The 18045-nt window shown below is 43.4% G+C and overlaps 1 protein-coding gene across 1 annotated transcript in view; it reads right to left on the bottom strand.

Moving 5' to 3' along the window:
* Nucleotides 1-1607: 1607 nt before the first annotated feature.
* Nucleotides 1608-18045, bottom strand: part of garnl3 (GTPase activating Rap/RanGAP domain like 3) — a 45285-nt gene continuing 28847 nt past the window's right edge. Inside the window, exons 6-25 of the mRNA XM_079289363.1 lie at nt 17205-17313; nt 16993-17038; nt 16675-16781; nt 16476-16591; nt 15932-16036; nt 14394-14468; nt 14168-14282; nt 14003-14029; nt 13811-13915; nt 12959-13075; nt 12340-12506; nt 11579-11737; nt 11129-11195; nt 10764-10871; nt 10028-10146; nt 9421-9556; nt 7438-7497; nt 4846-5064; nt 4424-4529; nt 1608-4339 (exon numbers count right to left, since the gene is read on the bottom strand). Of these exons, the coding sequence (XP_079145489.1) occupies nt 4174-4339; nt 4424-4529; nt 4846-5064; nt 7438-7497; nt 9421-9556; nt 10028-10146; nt 10764-10871; nt 11129-11195; nt 11579-11737; nt 12340-12506; nt 12959-13075; nt 13811-13915; nt 14003-14029; nt 14168-14282; nt 14394-14468; nt 15932-16036; nt 16476-16591; nt 16675-16781; nt 16993-17038; nt 17205-17313 (2229 nt within the window). The 3' untranslated portion in view covers nt 1608-4173. The remainder of the gene's footprint in view (nt 4340-4423; nt 4530-4845; nt 5065-7437; nt 7498-9420; nt 9557-10027; nt 10147-10763; nt 10872-11128; nt 11196-11578; nt 11738-12339; nt 12507-12958; nt 13076-13810; nt 13916-14002; nt 14030-14167; nt 14283-14393; nt 14469-15931; nt 16037-16475; nt 16592-16674; nt 16782-16992; nt 17039-17204; nt 17314-18045) is intronic.

Below are 18045 nucleotides of genomic sequence, written 5' to 3'. Positions count from 1 at the left end.
ACAGCAGTGGTCTACAGCACTTGTTTAAAATAATTGCTCAAATAATAATCATAATAATATCAATAATAATATAGTTTAGTTTCATTTGAGGCCACATTTGATACACAAACATTTACAAGTAGTACTTGGCATTAAAAACGATGGCGATACAATATTTTAAGACACTTGGTGTTTTTTTTGTTCATTTTCTTTCATTTTGATATCACAGAGAGGTTCAGCAACAGTCTAAACAGTAAATATAGATTAAAAATACAAAAACAAACAAACAAAAACAGTGAAAATGCCAAGGGGAGGTAGGAACAAAGAGTACTTGACAGAAATACAAGCGAAATAGGAACATCGTACGTGGGAAAAGCAGTGTCACAAACTGTAACTGACAGGCGTCCCCCAGTCACCCAGAGTAATAAACACTAGAGTACCTTTTTAAAAATACCCCCCTCCCCCCATCCTATTCTTCTTCTGCTTCCCTTTTTAGTGTTACTGAGTTGCGTTATAGTGTTCACACTGAGACAGGCCGGAGAACAGAGGGAAGGAGTGAGCGGTAAAGAGAAGGAGGCTCATGCAAGATCTGAAGGCTGCCGCGTTGTGAAACCACCACAGAGGGGGTCGCATATTCCCACATTAGCATAGTTGGGACCACTGCTCCCAGTTTGTTGACCCATCTATAGTACCAGTGGATCCCCAAAGCTTTGTCTTTGGGCTTTACTGACTGCCTCACGGACATTTTCCCTGTTTCATGTTAGATTCAAGGGTTCACACCGACACACAGGTGTGATGCAAGTTCCTCAGCGCTCAGTTTGAATGAAAAGTGCATTTATACTTGAGAATTTCGGAAGAAATTGCAGTGGGATTGAGTGCTGGCTGCTGAAAAGCAGACGCTAAACTGTATTGCTTCACAAATTGCTGGGAGCTGGACAGCATTGCCTGAAAAGCTGGCGGCCGGACTGTAATGCTTGACGGATGGCTGGGAGCTAAAAAGCATTGCTGGTTTAACTTTAAATGAAGGACCATATGAATGAAGTATGAAGAGTTGCAATAGTAGAAACGGCTGCAAATACAGTACTTTCCAGACTACAGAGTGCACCTGTATATAGGCCGCACCTGCCAATTCTAAAAGAAAAAAATAATGTGTACATAGATAAGCCGCACTGGGCTATAAGCCGCAGGTGTCCCCGTTGAACGGCAAGATGCTTTTAACAGTACTAAAGTTGTCTTCTTCTCTGAACATCATAACATGTCCGACTCGCTAGCTTCTAAGCTAATTTTAACATTACCGCCAATGGGGAAATGCTAACCGCGATTAGCATTAGCGAATGTAATATATCTTCGTACATCTTTTCATGCTTCATGCAGACATACTGACAGACTAAGGTCTCTCAAGGCTACCAAACGGAAGAAGTAAAACGAAGCAGCGTGTCTTCTCATTAGAATCTAAAAGCAACGAGGCAATAACTGTTGTTGTAACTCGTAGCTCTGAATAGCATTTACAGCTAACTGGCTTGGCCGCTTAATAGGGCTGGTGACGCCGCTGGTCACGGCGCTCGCTAATCGCTCCAATAACAGCTGATTCCTCTGCAGCCTTTTACAGTACAGTAAAAGTCTGCATTTCTGTGGAGGAATCAGCTGTTATTGGAGCGATTAGCGAGACCCGTGACCAGCGGCGTCATCAGTGGCGTCAGTTGCTGCTAGCACAACAGCTGTTAGCTGTTGTGCTAGCAGCAACGCTTGAAATTAGTTTGTTTTTTTCCGGGTACGGGTCACTGATAGTGAGTGTGACGAATCAGGGACGGAGACGTCATGGCTGGTAATGACCAATCCAGTTGCGAGCACGGGTGTGGGCTCATGTTTTCTAACACACATCCGTATCCAACTTTGTCGGCGCAAAGCTAGTTAGCCTATGAAAATCCATACATTAGCCGCATCGTTGTAAAAGCCGCAGTCTCAAAGCGTGTGAAAAAAAGTTGCGGCTTATATGCCGGAATTTACGGTATAGTGTAAGCAGTGAAAGGTGTGGAAATGAGTGTTTTATACATTCGAAAAAATGGATGCATGTGTTTTTCCATAGTTTATGTGGACATGCGTGTGTGAATTTGTACCATTAATTCCTTGTTTGAAGGGCCATGACTTGCTTTGTGTGCATGTGTGCCAGTTCAGAATACAATAGCTGCAGTTGAAAGGGAGTTGAATTAGAAGTTGTGTTAAAATGTTATACGACATCCTTGTCTACTGCGACACTACATAGATCAGAAAAGCACAAGTCTCATCAGACAATCTCAATCAGCTGTGTGTTGGTAACTGCAGAAACTGGGTCAGAAAGTTCAGTAAATTGAAATTAAGAAGAGTCAATACTTCAACTCAAAGATTGTCGAAAATGTGGAAATACTGTAGACTGCTGTTTTCTGTTTTTGTTCCTGAAATTTCTTGTCTCGGTTAATATTGGAGTCAATGGGGGCAATTGGATGGAGGTCCCGTGGCTCATTGCGCAAACTGTGTGAGCCAGTTCTCTTCGATATTTCAATTGTTTGAGAGATGACATTTTTCTACGTTTTGGTGAAAAAGAATGGTGTATGAACAGTGAAAACTATGGGAGGAAGAGGAAGTTGAAGAGTTTAACAGCTCAACCCCACTCTGCTTGTGATGTCACCCACTCTACCTCTGAACATTGCATCCCTTCATTTGAATTTGGGAAAAAAAACCAAGAAAAACTTGTATTTTGGAATGTATGAAAGATACGAATACTACAAGCATTCTGACAATGTCCTCAAAGGGTTAAACATGTTTAAGTTTGAAGGAAGTTTAACTGTATTGAAGTAGTCGTGCCAAAAAAATGAGGAAGAATACGATGAATACAACTATCTAAACGATCTATGCTTTCTGCGTGCAGTTGAAATGGGTTTCTGTGTAATATAATCAATATATTTTGAATTTATTTCTACATTGTTTCAATATTGGGATCACTTCCAAATTCATTACTTCTCTGCACCTTAGACATACAAAAAAAAAAGACACTTAAAACAATTCATACTATTTCAGTGTAGTTAGGCAATATGCTGCGTTTTAACTTTAGTTTTCACGTATTACTTGTAGTTTTGCTCTTCGCTGTGCCATCGTACCTCGTACCTAGTCTCGTAAAACATCCACACTTCTGTCGTCTCAGCTTGTGGTTTGCTTTATGAGGCTATGTTTGGTATGATGTCGCAGATGTTATGGTTTCCACAGAAGCAATTTCTTTTGGAGCAGAAGTCACAATACATGTCGCAAAGTCAGGTCATGCAGTTTTAAGTATGTCTCATCCTCATGAGAGAGGGCCTCCGATAAGTGAATTCATCCAAACTGAATGGAGTTGTGGAACACCATATAGTAATCGAATGAGGACTACAATCATGGCTGCTACTCTCAGACACCAGAATATGGTGGCTGTTAGAGATGTAGTTCAGTGGAGGATGCTGGGAAATGGCACTTGTGGGAGACTTTGCCTCCAGCCCTGTCTGTACTGTGAATAGGGAGAATAATAAGGCGTAAGATATGCAGAGAGCATAAAACATCATACTTTCACTAAATATGGGAATAAAATGGATTTTTATAATATATCTATAAATATGCATCACAGGCATGACAGGCATACATGCCTGTCACTGTGTATGCATTTTCATGTATAAACAGATGTACACATATGCATATCATACAACATTTGAAAGTGGATCGGAAATAATCACATAATATACAACACATTAAGCGCGAGCAACTTCAGAGGGCATTGTGAACGCGGAGATTGTTGTCGTGCCTCGGTGCGCAGATTTACATTCAGTTGGTGGTTTGGTAACATTATCTCAAGGCTGTTGCAGAGCTCTGAATAAACCACGGCATCTTACATAACCTCACCGCCTCTTTGGGTTATTTTCCGCGGGGCAACACAGACACCCAACACACAGTGGCTGAGGGTAGGCTCGCGAAAAACAAACGCACACAGACGCATCCAACTCCCGCTGCACTCATCTCGTCCGATGAATGGGGGAGACCCAAGATACAGGGATAACAACAACAACAACAACAAAAAAAAAGTTCAGAAAAAATAATTCAACAAACAAATTTAAAAACAAACCAACTAAAACAATAAAATAATGGTGACAGTACAGGAGTGGGTGGGCAGAGACGTGCACGGTGGGATTGTCTTCACTTTAGGTCCAGGACATCGTCTTCGAAGGATGTGGACAGGGCAAACGCGCTGGCGAGAGGCGGGCTCTCCTCTCGCCGCACCGCCTTCTCTGGCTCGGCCTCCGAACTGGGCGAACGATGCAGCTGGACGTCCAGGTCCGTCTCGGCAGACTCCGAGGCTAACCTGTGATTAGAACCGTATGACTCCAGCTCGCGTCACATTATGCAAGTGTTAAATGTGCGACGTTGCTGCTGATGAATCTGATACCTGTCGCTGTTTGTGGACGTCAGTGCTTCCTCCGTGTTCTTCTTGCTCATCTTCCTCTGTTTCACTGTTCCACTGTCAGACTTTCCACTTGGTTCCTCTGTCAAGCCTTTGTTTGTGTGAAAATAAAATGTAAAAAGGAGTTAAAGGGATAGTTCTATGTTTGGGAAATATGCTTATTTGCTTTCTTGACAACAGTTACATCAGAAGATCGATACCACTCATGTCTCTCCAGTATACGTCTACAGCTAGCAGCTTAGCTTAGCATAAAGTCTGGAGAAAACAGCTTGCCCACTAACATCTCTAAACCTTAATAATTAACAGTATTTCTTAGTTGTTTAATCTGTAAACAAGAATTATCCCCTTGCAGTATGCCGTTGCCAACCTAAAATACATTTGTTATTTGGTGTTTATTTAGTTCTTACCAAGCAGCTCCTTGCGTGTGCGGCTGGCGATCTCTTTGATTTCCATGCGGGACAGGGACAGCGAGTGCGTGGCGGAGATGAGGGTAGTTGGGGGCACCATGGGGGGGGCCGGCGTCGTCAGCACCTTGTTGACCAGAGGGGAGTTGAGGGGCCTTTCGATGCTGCGGCCCACCAAGTTACACAGAGGGATCTTGAACATGTGCTTACACGCCAATTCACCTGGGAGGAAGAAACCCAGAGGACGAGAAGGATGGAAAAAGGAAAGCGCAGTAGATAAAGTCAGAAAGAAGGAAGGAGCCACGTGACATGAGATAAAAAGAGACGCATATAAAGCGTGAGAAACACGTGGCAGTTAATGAGAAATGCATGAAACTCCTGGCCTGAAGCACGGTTTCTGCATGCATTACCTCATTAGCTACGGAAATGTAGTTCTTTCTGAAGCATACCATGTCCTTTTTCGACTTTCTACGCAGCCACTGAACATTGTTAATGTATTTCATTTTTTTGCCAAAATTACATTGCTGTTGCACGACAATGCACTTGGAAGATGTGACTATTTGAAAAAGTTTTGGGAAAATACGTTTATTTGGTTTCTTGCACAACATTAGAGGAGAAGATGGATACCACTCTCATGTCATGGTCCGACTTCTGTCCATGCAATGAGTATTTATTTTTCACAGAAACAGTTGCTTACATCCGTGACTCTAATGTAGCTAATGCTCATACATGAGAGGCATATGAAGTATCTTCATGTTTACCGGACGGACATGAGAGTGGCATCAACCATCATGTAATCCTATTCCTTTGAAGCCCTCTTTGGTGGTGCATTCAAGGACCCTCTTAACAGTCGCCATTGCTCTCATGTGCTGCATCGATGGAAAATTAAGCTCACAACAGAAATAGCAAGCAAACATACTGTAGATGCAGTTGAAAGTATGATGTGAACTGGTGATTTTATGTAGTTAAAGAGTAATTGAATGCATCATTAGAGAGGGTTTTCGAAACAGACACTGATTGCAACAGCATCAAATAAAAATAAGTGTTTATTGCAATAGATAATGAACCTCAAGCAAGTATCAAGCCTCTGAGAGTCTATTTTCATAGCACATGAAAGGTAAACAACGGCTGCCTAGAATATAAGAAATCAATCTAAAAATATGCAAAATGACCTTTTTGTGACTTCGGGTCTAAAGTGATTAATAGTCCTATTTCCTGAAACAGCACGTGATCTTAAAATGAATCATCCTTACTACAGAGAGCTAATGTGATAGTTGTAATCATTTATAGCAGACCATATATTATTCAGCAGAGACTATAAACGCTTAAAGTCTGCTTGGGACGCATCAGCTGGATGTTTGGGAGTTTTTCAAATGGCACAATCTGCAGTGTGTCATCCTGCAGTGACCAATCGTGCCATCGGGGAGCAGTATTGCAGTTCAGCAGCTCTTCTCCATGAGGCAGGCTGACAGTAAGTAACATGGATGCGAGTGAATCAATGTGGAGGCTACGCCGCACAAAGAGCTCTCATCTGAAATGTCAACGGGTGAGAGGTGAGCAAAGCGCCGCGGAGAAAAATATAGGGCCACTGCCGACGTCTGACAGGTACACTGTGTTACTGTTGTTACAGATCGGTTTTCTCTTGTAGCAGCAAAGAATGGCAATCAACCAAAATGTGGAGGGAAAGCATGCAGTTATTTTAGAATATATAATCACAGAGATCAATATATTCCACATGCGTTTCTGGACCAGGGGAAGTGTCGCACCGCATCACACTGGCGAATAATTACATATAAATATAGGGGGTGTTTTCAGCACTAATTGAAGTCAAATTCTCCACAGCAGAGAGATGTTTTGCTGCAGGTCGTTGGCGCATCTTTAAGCCAGTGGAGGGAGGTGGCGGCTAGCAGCCGCATCAGTAACAGCATCTTGTTCACATTACTGGTGCGATTGCATCAGATGAAACCCTCCCCAAGGAGCAGATACGGCAGGCGCACAGGCAGTTAGAGGATGGGATTTTTGTCAGCACACCTTCTAACCTCTCTTCCCCATCTGAATCACCCCCGCCCCCCGATTGTGGCACTGCTATTTGGACGAGCACTTTGGATCGAAGAGAGGGCTGACAAAAGTCTCCATGGCGACAGTGCAATCTGTAAATCATGCTGCGGCAGACGCGTCTTCTCCTTCCCTCGTTCCCTTTTCTCCCCCCTTCTCTCCCAACCTCATGCTGATACACCAACCCCTCCCTTCTCTCTTGCACTCATTCATACCTTTTCTGCACCTCCTCTCCTCCCCCTGTCATTTGAACCCCCCTCCCCCTTTGATCAACATTATCTCCTCTGCTTCACTTTTTTACTTTGCACTCTATCACCTTTCCCCCCTCTCGCTCACTCTGCCCTCGCACTAATGCTTTTTTATCAGTTAAGACAGAAGGGGGGATGGGGAAGACATAATGTTCACTTAGCATTCAAGTCAACATGCCGCCTTGGAGCAGACAGGGTGGTACGCTCTGAGAGCATGTGCATGGTAGTGGGGCAGCATTATGAGCATCATTTTCATCAACTGAGGACGAGTTGTGGGAGAATCCTGCAGTACCTTCGGCATCCTTAGACATGTACAGGGAAAGCTTGGTACCATAGGGGATCCGTATAGAATCTGAACCAGGGATGAAGAAGAGGGTTACACAAACCAAACACACAGATACACACACGGTTCTCCGTTAGGTGTACGACTCCCAGTGATGCAGAATCATACGAATAACCAGCTAAAACAGGAAAGCAAATGAGAATCCATTTGAGAGAAACGATTACTCGAACCGGCCTAAAAGCATAACGCCTGTCCTCGGCTAATTGCAGCAGCGACAGTCAAACCCTCCTCCCCGTTAGCCTTAATGGGACCTGTAAATACCCGCTCCCCACTTTGATGGTGCACACAAGCAGAACATTTCAATAATTGTTCTCCCCAGGCCTCGTCCTTCCCCGCAGCCGTCAGAATTGCAGGACGACTTTGTGTCCCTGTTAACAGCTAGAAAGTCATTGCCACGGTCCATCAGTCTGTTGTGCTGAACGACAAACCTGTGTGTCGTTAACCACAGCTGTGCATCCCGCAGGTCCACTGTGAGGGTCGGGAAGACTCCGAATGGTCAAACACAATATAGTGGGAGAGAATAGTGGGATGCAGGGTGCAAGGTAGGGGCTCGTATTGATCCTCAATCATCCTTGAAAGCATTCTCCGCCTCGGAGGACACTTATTGTGTGCCTTGAATGGTGGGAGGTATGTGGATGATTAGTCCGTTCGTCACGTCTTATAGGAATTGAAAGGATATATTTTTAACTCATTACATCTACATAGGTGCCATAGATGGAATGTATAGATGGAATTACTTACGTATGTTGCAACCACGGATCTCCTTTTATTTAACTATTTTGTTAAAGTCAGTTTGCAAGAGAACCGATCACAGTACACTGTGTTGCCTTGATGTGTGTCAACGTTGTGTAATCATTGCATTAAAGTTATGTGATATGGATCACTGTTTTGAAAATTGGTGTGTTCATGGAAGCTCCAAACTCTGAGAGTTGGCATTACTTCAAAGAATAACGTAAAGATATTCTATATATTTCTTATTATCAACAAATCTCATGAAGAGACCAAAAATTGCCAGTAAGACCAAAGCCTGATATAACTTATTATAGACGCTGTAAATATTGAGAGACAGATTATTACATTATTGGTTTTGGTCTTTTGAAGTGATTTCTGACATTTAAAAAAAATACAGAATGAAACCAGCCCTATTCTTTAAATGCACAAAACTAATTTCACATTATCCTACTCATCAGCATTACACTCTTGAATGTTAGAAGGTCCTTGAACACGCCACTGGGTTGAGTTACGTTTTCAAAAAAAAGATCCAGACTCGCAACAACAAATTAAACATTTTCTCATTCAGCTTCTTGCTCAAACTTACGAACACAAACTTTTCTGCCAAAGTTTTCTTACTGGATGCTTAACTTCATTGAGAAATACTTATATAATATAGTTATAAGCCATGTTTTCAGCTGCTGTAAAGTATAGATGCAAGTTGAATTTCATATTGTACTGAAATAAATGAAGGCAAATGATTTCATTTGAAATATGTGGAAAATAGTCAGCTATAATGTGAAGTTAACAAGATTTGTAAGTAATGTGCTAACGTATTTAAAACTATCAGCAGGGTTGTATATGTTAGTTAAAAAAGAAGCTATGGAAAGACATTTTCATGTTCGTTATGAAACTATGTCGGTATTGCACCTTGAGAAAGGATGACGTAGTAATGAGGGGAAAGATGAATGCAACTGAATGTCTTGGCCTAGAAAACTACACATGATTCGACTGTGAGAAAGAAACAACTCTGGAGGAGAAAGGCTGCAGCTTCAATTCACCATTCTGCTGAGACAGGTTTATGTAAATGGGTCTCTAGGCTAACATGGCAGCATCCAAAGGCAAACAGAGCTGCAGGCAAAGCTGAAATTAAAAACTGAAGTTACTACTATCAACATCCTCTGGTGCTTTCGCTGAGCGGAGGGGGGGGGGGGGGCTTACCATCGCCGAGCGGTGATGGGAACACAGGCATCTCATAGCCGGTGGGCGTCTGCGGGGAACTCTGGGAACTGGTGTCTCTCGAACTGCAGTTGGAGGCTGAGCTCACCGGGGCCGAGGAAACAAAATATATGTCCGACTGTCGGTGACAGAGAGCAAAAGAGGTCAATTCAGAGACATGACGAACATGTCGGGAGACACTAAAGGAGGAAAATGGGACAGAAAGGATAACGGTGAAACATGGGGAAAAAGAAGGAATAACTATGTGTGCACTGTGGTCTTTTTTAAATGATCTATGTGTATGAATAATGTGTATTATTGATTTGTAACCATGCAGATTGCTAGTCATATTTCCCACCAGGGTAATAAAGATGGTTTGAAACGAGAAAGCTGAGACAGCTACTTCTATAACACAGAGTGAGGCCTTCTAGCACTCATAATCTCAGAAGGACTCCTGCTAAAGTGAAACCCAGTGTGTTGTAGGTACACGTGTAGTTCTACTTTCATACATAAAAGAATGAAGTATGAATGAAATATATCATTTACAAAGTGGCAGTGCACAACAGCAGGACGGGGACATGATATTGAGTTAGCTCTCAATCATACTGACCCGTGAGGCAGCCAACTGTAGCTCTGGGACCACTGCAGTGTACACAAGGTTACCATTAACGACCAGCCGGATCTCAATGGAGTCCGTTGTGAAGGCCAGGATGTAAGGAAACGCACAGACTGCAAAGACACCATGAGCACATGTTAAAACCATCAGAAAACGATCAAAAGGGGGATGGAATTTGCTCACCACCCACAATACGAGATGATTGATAGTTTCACCCAGAAGGGCATTCTGAAACGCCATCATGACGCAGAACAATGAGACAGACACACACAACACTCAGGCTGAACATCTCTCGTCGGGGCTTCCGGACGCTTCCCCGTTTGTACAACAAGGTGAGAGCGAACTGCGCCGCCGCGTGGGAAGCCAGTGTCGACAAGCAAAAGAAGAATCTCTTAAACCCTCAAAACAAACCGTCTCACAGCTGCAACTTGACAGGAAGAGGAGCGTTAAAGAGCTTGGACATGATCACGCAATTATTAGAGTGAGTGTGTGTGTGTGTGTGTGTGTGTGTGTGTGTGTAAGGAGGGCAGCAGCATGTTGTTATCAACTGGGTCGGGTTACAGGTTCAATACCAATTGTATTTGCTTTTCATCACCATATGCATTAATAAAAACACACACACACACACGCACACACACACAAATAATCACGTCGGCCAATGGGATGCTTGCGGCTACACATGGTGTTTCCATGGCAACAGCAAGCTCCGGCCAGGCCGGCGGTAACCTACCGATAGCATTGGGCATCTGGTTCCAGCTGAAGTGGAAATCGGAGGTGTTGGCCTGGATCATCGGTGTGGAGCCGTTAAATGGACAAACTTTCTTATAGTAGCAAATGTCTGCAAGGACACACAGGAAGCAGGTTCACCGTTCTAATTCAATGATTTCAATTGTTCTGCTTTTGTCTGTGTTGTGTTGTAACTTTGAAAGCGTAACTGTAACATTTGAGCTCCATTTGTCATATTATCCAGACATAAGAAAGCTAAAGTAGGTGGCTACGTCTGTGCTTTGATTTTTATTCCAGAAAGGTGCAGTGGCTGAGAGCAGACCTGAATGAAATAAAATCTGAAATATCCAGAGTTCAAGGAAGACTCACAGTTGTAACACAGCAGCAGACCCGCCTCCCCGTCTTCATACACATCAATGGCTGCTACAAAATTTACCTGCAGGCAGAGACGAGTCAGTTTCGGGGAATCGTTTCAACGAGATCCAAAAGGTCAGGTCAGGTTTTTGAGAAATAATGCCAGGTCACATACCCTCAAGACAATATAAAAGATACACTTCTTCAACAGTTTGTTACTTATTTACTTTACTCTTCCAAAGGAGAAATTGTTAAAGCAGAAAAGGATGTCTTATTATAACAGCTGTTCATCCTCCAGCGTACTCAGTCCTTGCCCAGCTGGTGGCTGTGAACGACAACGTGTTGATTCACCCATAGGCAGCCTGTTATTCAGCAGGTAAATAAAGCCACGAATTGTTCTGGTCTCAAATCAGAAAACCATTAAAAGGTTTGCGTGCGCGTATGTACGTGCACGCGTTGCCTCACCCTGTTGGCGTCGACGTGATGTAGCCGGTAGGCATCGCCAGTGCTCTCATTGATCAGGTCAAACTGATGCTTATAGGCCACACAGATCATGTTGTCATTTTCCCCCGTCGGCCCGTCCACCAGCGCCATCACCACCGGCGGGTCACACAGACAGATCTCCTAATGGGTCGATGGTACACAATAACCTCAGTGCTCACACAAACACAAATATAGTACAACATGAAAAATGGTAATAATGCTGTCTTTTCAATCTTTTTTATAATACTATTATTTTTTACGAGTATTTCAGTAGATATGAAAGCTCTATGTTTTGGGCTAAACTTGATCCCCGTTTTAAAAAAATTTGTTGACATTTTTGCAAATTGGCACCATTAAAAGTATGCCAAATTAGCAGTTAGTACTTCCTTTCTGCACTGTAGGCATGAATAAGCTGACATATGTCACTGCGGGATAAGTTTGGGATCAAAAGGATGTTTATTTTCAGATTTAAATGCAGATTTATTCAGTTTATTTGACATTGGAGATGACAATATCCTCAGAAAGTGTAAGTCACACTGCATCTTAACATCTATCATTAATATCATGTCTGTGCTCAGACTTGATGTAATATAATTTTGACTTTGAGAAGTATGAGGTAAATATATGCAAATTGGGGCATTTAAGACACTTAAAAAAAAAAAAAAAACGAATTTATTTAAAAGTAAGTTAATATTCTATTGTCCTGTTGATATTTTTATTCACTCATGTCGAGTTTGTTGTACCCGTATGTACTGAAACTCCTCCACCGGTGACTCTGCCGAAGGGGCGACGGCGCTCAAGCCTTGGAACCGCGGATGTTTCCTGGTGATGAGGAGGAGTTTGTTCCTGATGGCAGCCACAATCCTCAGCTCTGAGCCGTGGTGAGTGTTGATGGAGTACAAATGACAGCCTGGGACAAAGAGGAGGAGGAGTAGAATGGGGGCAGAGATAGAGAGACAGGCAGACAGCCCATTGGACATGTGCTGTGCTGTGGGTGGTGTTCCCTGGCAGCATCCCACAGATCAATGCATCCACCACAGACAGCTGGCATGACACTAGCAGCGGGTTAAAGGTTGTGCGTTTGCACTGCCAAAAGGACGTTCAGAAAGGTCATGATATCCCGCTTTAGGCCGACATGTCTAAGTGCATTAGGAGGCAATCTCTTCAATGGCCGGAATGAGCAGGAGAAATAATTGCAGCAAGCAAAAACAAAATGTTTGAATGTACAACCTGACTGTTGTTTCAAAACAGCTGAATCAAAGTACATTTTTCGAGATTACAGCATATTTTTCTCGTTTGTTTCAGGGATTAATTTGCAGTGTGTGCAACACTGCGCTCATTCTTTCATTCCTCTTGTTGTACCTTTGGTTTTCTCCAGTTTATTTTCCCGGCTGTCACACTTGCTTCTGACGAGCTGCTTCTCCTCCAGGCCTCTCTTGAGCGTGCCGAGTCTGTACACATAGAGGCGAGCGTCCTTCCCTGGAAAACGAAACAAAGGCCACTTCTGTTTTGCATGAAGGGTGCTCTTAATTTGCAGAGCCTTCTTCAGCATCCTCCCACGGCCAGACAATAGCGTTGTGCTGCAGGAGGATTACTAGAAGGCTTCTTAAGGCTTGTGCTCTCTCTGAAGCTTAATCAAAGCCCACAGACAAATGTTTGCGCTGCCATCACATAATCGCCATCAAAACCGAGTCAACCCTGTTTGTCAATATTAGGGTGAGCTAATCATCTGCCGGGTTATTAGTTACATGCTCTTCTGCTCGAGGCAACTCGGCTCGACTTCTTGTTTGTACTTTTTGTGTTTTATGCTTGTAGTTCTGTATGTTTCATTTGTGATTTTTGTCTCTCTGCATGTCCGTCTATAGCCCTCTCCTCTCTGAGTCAATTCAGTCCTGCAGGACAAACATGAACACACTCTTTTACACACACACACACACCGGGGATTGGTTCTCTATAGGTCAGCTCCCTTAGATCACAGCCAGGGATCAATGTGTTCACTGGGCCAGCGGAGGTGGAAATGGTAAGTATGTACTCAACTTCACAGCGAGAGATGAAAAGAGATGACATAAGACAGAGCGATGGGAATAATAAGAAAGAAGATGAGCTGTAAATACTGTTGAAATGAGGCATGAACGAGGGGATGACACAGAATGCTTCTAGGGGGAAGCAGTCTGTGAAGTGCTGCAGGGAGGATGTTTTGCAGTCTCGGCCCACCTTTGTCAGCCCTGGTGATAAGCAGGTCCTGAGGCTCCAGAACGTGCACCTGCTTCACCACCATGGTTTTGTCAAACACCTGGACTGGGGGCACAGCCTGCGTCTCTGAAAACACAACGCATACATCACAATAAATAGACGGTTAAAATCGGACAAATATGTCATGTCAAAATACTGTTGCGTTGCACTCACCAGTGTTGGACGAAGCTGGATCAGGGCCTGAAAGAGGACAACGTCATTATCATCATCATGTTAGCTGTCAGCCTTGGCATTCTGCTGAGTGCAGTATTGAATGGATATGGATGGGCGGCTGTATTTTAGAGGACATGGGGAGACATCGATTCGGGATGACCTCACCATCTAGCAGCATGACCCCGGCCGCGTCGGTGGCAGCCAACAGAGACTGACCCCAGGAGTCGGCACACACGATCTCATAGGGGAATGTGCTGCTGAACGTCTGGGACTCCCATGGCTGCAACATACGTGTAGAGACACACACAAACATATTAGTACCGGTAGACACATATATTGGAATTAATATCCACTTGCAGTGCAGTGAAACGTCTCAAAGACGTGTCGTCACCTCTTTTCTGCACAGGCCGGTGGTAACAAGGCTAGTTGGGGCGTCTCCTCTCACAATGGTCTTCAGCTTCAGAGCCTAAAGACAAAACGTCAAATCAGATATGACACAACAGAGACATCTGCCAATCCTATATGCTTTGGCTTGCAATGCTGGATGAAGTACTTAGATCCTTTGTCAAAGTACAAACATGAATAACACAATGTAAAAGAACAGCAAAATGTACTTAAAGTTTCATAACATATGCCACTATAAAGAGTGTTACTACTGATCCAGCACTGCCAGTTTAAATGCAGCTGTTGTAGCTGGTTGAGGTGAAGTTGAGGTTATTGTTGTCATTTTTAGTCCTATGGTTTCCAACCAAGGGTTTGGTCTCCCTCCAAAGGGTCATGTGATATAGCTGAGGGGTCGTGAGATGATTAATGAGGTAGGAAGAAAAAAATGTATTCTGCTTCATAAATTTGATGAAATTTTGGATAATTGTACCACTTTGGGCCCTGAACAGATTTTATCTTCAGTACTATTATGTATTTTATAAGCTTCTCATATGCTTTTTAACGTAACATCTTTATCTGGAATGTAACTACAGCTGTAAGACAAACATAGTGAAGTAAAAAGTACAACATTTTCCGCATGAAGTAACATAAAAAGATACTCAAGTAAAGTAGAAGTACCTCAAAGCTATATTTTAGTGTAATGCTCGAGTAAATGTACTTCTACTGGCGTGTTCAACATGCGTCACTTTAGGCAGAATGCACTTTAAACCTCTCTTTAAAAATAACTGACCACTTCTTGAAACAAAACATGTGCTTGATATCTAAACAATGTCTGGACAAGACATTCACATTTTGGACCCTGCATGCGAGTCGTGCATATAAATGCATTACAAGGAGGACAGCAGTGTTCCGAGCTTGCTGAATTATGCACATTGCACTGATATTGAACTAGCCTCCCATTGTTTAGTCCTTGTTTCCGTGCATATTTAGGCACGCCTCGTCTCTACAAAACTGGATAACCAATGACTCAACACGTCTCCATCCCTTTGTTTTCATGCTTTACAGGACAATGTGCCGATGCCTCGGCTTTTGCACAGGCAGGGTTTGCAGATGAAGAGAACTAGCAGAGGAAACATGACACAGGATATCTTTGGTGGCATAAACATGCATCTTAACGAGCTAATTCAAAAACAAAGTTCAGTGTTCTATGGAAAACATCTACTCGGTGTTTATCTTCAATGTAGACTGAAACCTAAAAAAACAGGCCTTGTTGAGTTTTAACACAATATCCTTCAATTCACAGAAGGCCACACATATGTCCAAAGAACGTGTAATATCTCACCAACAGCCTGAAACTAATGACTTCCATAAAGCCATGTGGCGATAGGTGTGTTTGTCCATGTAAGCTTTTTATGCGTGTCTACCTTTGTCTGGGTGTCCATCCCGGTTTCCATGCGTGTGTGTACAAGTGGGTGTTTCTGCCTTGGTGCTGCAGAGCTCTGGCTGGTTGGTATTACTGCGTTTGTGTGTGTATTAGTACCTTACCTGCCCTATTCTGACAAATTCGGCCTGCCGCGCCTCCTCCTTCTTGCGTGCTGACTTTGGAGACTCAGGCAGCACGTCGCTGAAGGACCGGCGGTTTAACATGTTCTGGGGAGAAAAAGGAACCTAAACGTGGAACGCCAACGCACACGCACACACACACACACACACAGGGGAAAAAGAAAGCAGAAAGGGGTCTTAGAGACTGACCCTAGCGGGGGGTGAGAACAGCAGCAGTGAAACACTGCTGTAAGTCGTGTTAGGAGCAACAGTGAAAGGAGGGGTGGGGGGGGGACACGAGAGAAATAGGAACAAAAGTGATGTGAGGAGAGAGAGCCCTGCTGAGAAAGTCAGCATTGCAGTAGTATCCGGTCGGTGTGGTGCAGTATGCAGAGGCAGACTGAGGGCTGCAGTGGAATACAGCAGAACACAACTCAGCAGTGGCTACAGTTGCTGCCAGTGACTGAAGTGACAAGGCGGAGACATAAAAAAGGTACGTTCACCCAAGAATGAACAAGACACTAGACCGGTGGCAGTGCAGCGGTACCTTGTGCAGGTCAGGCATGAGGTCTTGGTAGAGCGAGCGGATCAACATGTCAAGGGTCCGCTGACGCTTCTGGGCAAACGTTGGCGTCTCCAGTGTGGCTTTCTCTCCATTGATTACTGCAAGAGATGAAGCGAGATCAGATAGGCAATGTGGTCCATGTATTTATTGGCCGTATCCGAGTGAAGTTTTGTTTTCTTACGTTTGACTAATAAAAAGTCCCTGAATTCTTGGTGATCAGTAAATACAGGCGGAGACGGGAGAGGGGGTCCAAACAGTGGAACACTCTCCTCTGAGAAAATCTTCAACCTGTGACAAAGAGCAGATATGTAGCGTCTCTCTTGAACCTACAAATAATGCAGAGCACGTCCCACAGTACGGTAAAGTAAAGTCAACCACTCTTTTTAATCACAGAAACAATAAAGAGGATTATTTTCTTTCTAGGTGGAGAATTAAAAAGCAGTTGTTACAAAGTCTGGACTGGAACACCACAAACCCCAGCATCAATCAAAGCACTCACCTGTAACTGTCATTCTGGCTATTATACCTAACTAATGCAAAAATATCTGGAGGTGACGTAAAGGAAACACTGATTATGTAGAAGACACAATAGCAATCCACGCATCTTCAGTGATGCAGGGCTGATGTGATATCGGTTCAATAGCAGAACCCCTTCTGAACACGTCGCTGACGACCACTTCATTTCTCTGACAATGTCCGAGTGAAGGATACGGGTGAAGTGCGATCGGATCATAGACGGTTTGAAGGACGACGATGCGTCATCCCCTTCCTGGAATACTATGGTAACAATGTCATTTCCAATGTGTCTCTTTCTCTCCACCTGACAGAGAGGAAAGACCAAAGATGAGGGAAAAAAAGCCAACTTCACTTGAGCACTCTGGTAATGTCTTTAAACCTGGATTAATTGATTTTATGATCACTTCGGGGCTGATAAACAACACTGATAAAGAACCACCGTGTAAAGTTGTTACGACAAACGTCAAGCAGACAATGAGCAAAATCACCATTCAATGTTTCATTTTGGTAAATTGGCACCACTAAAAGTATGACGAATTATCCATTAGAAATAAGCTCCTGTTTGCAAATTAACCACGTATGTATAGACATTACTTTGATACTGAAGAAAACTTAAAAACTAGATGATTCTCAGGGAGTTATAATCTGTTTTCTATGATATATTTTCGACGGACATCACAGAAAATGGTATCCTGATGAGGAGCTGTGCAAGTATGACATGCTGGGGACATAGCGTGTGTGTGTGTGTGTGGAAAAGGGTGTCATTCTTACAGCGAATATCTTCCAAGCGCTCGACACCACAAACACCCTAAGAAGCAGTGATAATTTCAACTGTTTCATCTCAAAACTTCAAAGGCAGCGACATCGAGAACATCTACTGCACTTCGTTTTGCAGTCTCTAGTTTTTTGTTTTTTTTAAAATCATATTTTCTTTACCACGCATCCTCTTCCCATCAACGACAAATTCACATATTTTGTGTCCATCCAACACTGTTCCAGAGAAAGACATCTCAAAATCGACGACCTGTTGGCATGC

The sequence above is a fragment of the Melanostigma gelatinosum genome, assembly GCF_949748355.1.
Source record: "Melanostigma gelatinosum genome assembly, chromosome: 18".
NCBI classification, from domain to species: Eukaryota; Metazoa; Chordata; class Actinopteri; order Perciformes; family Zoarcidae; genus Melanostigma; species Melanostigma gelatinosum.
Note: the sequence above shows the minus strand (reverse complement) of the source record. Positions and strands in the feature narration are given on the sequence as shown.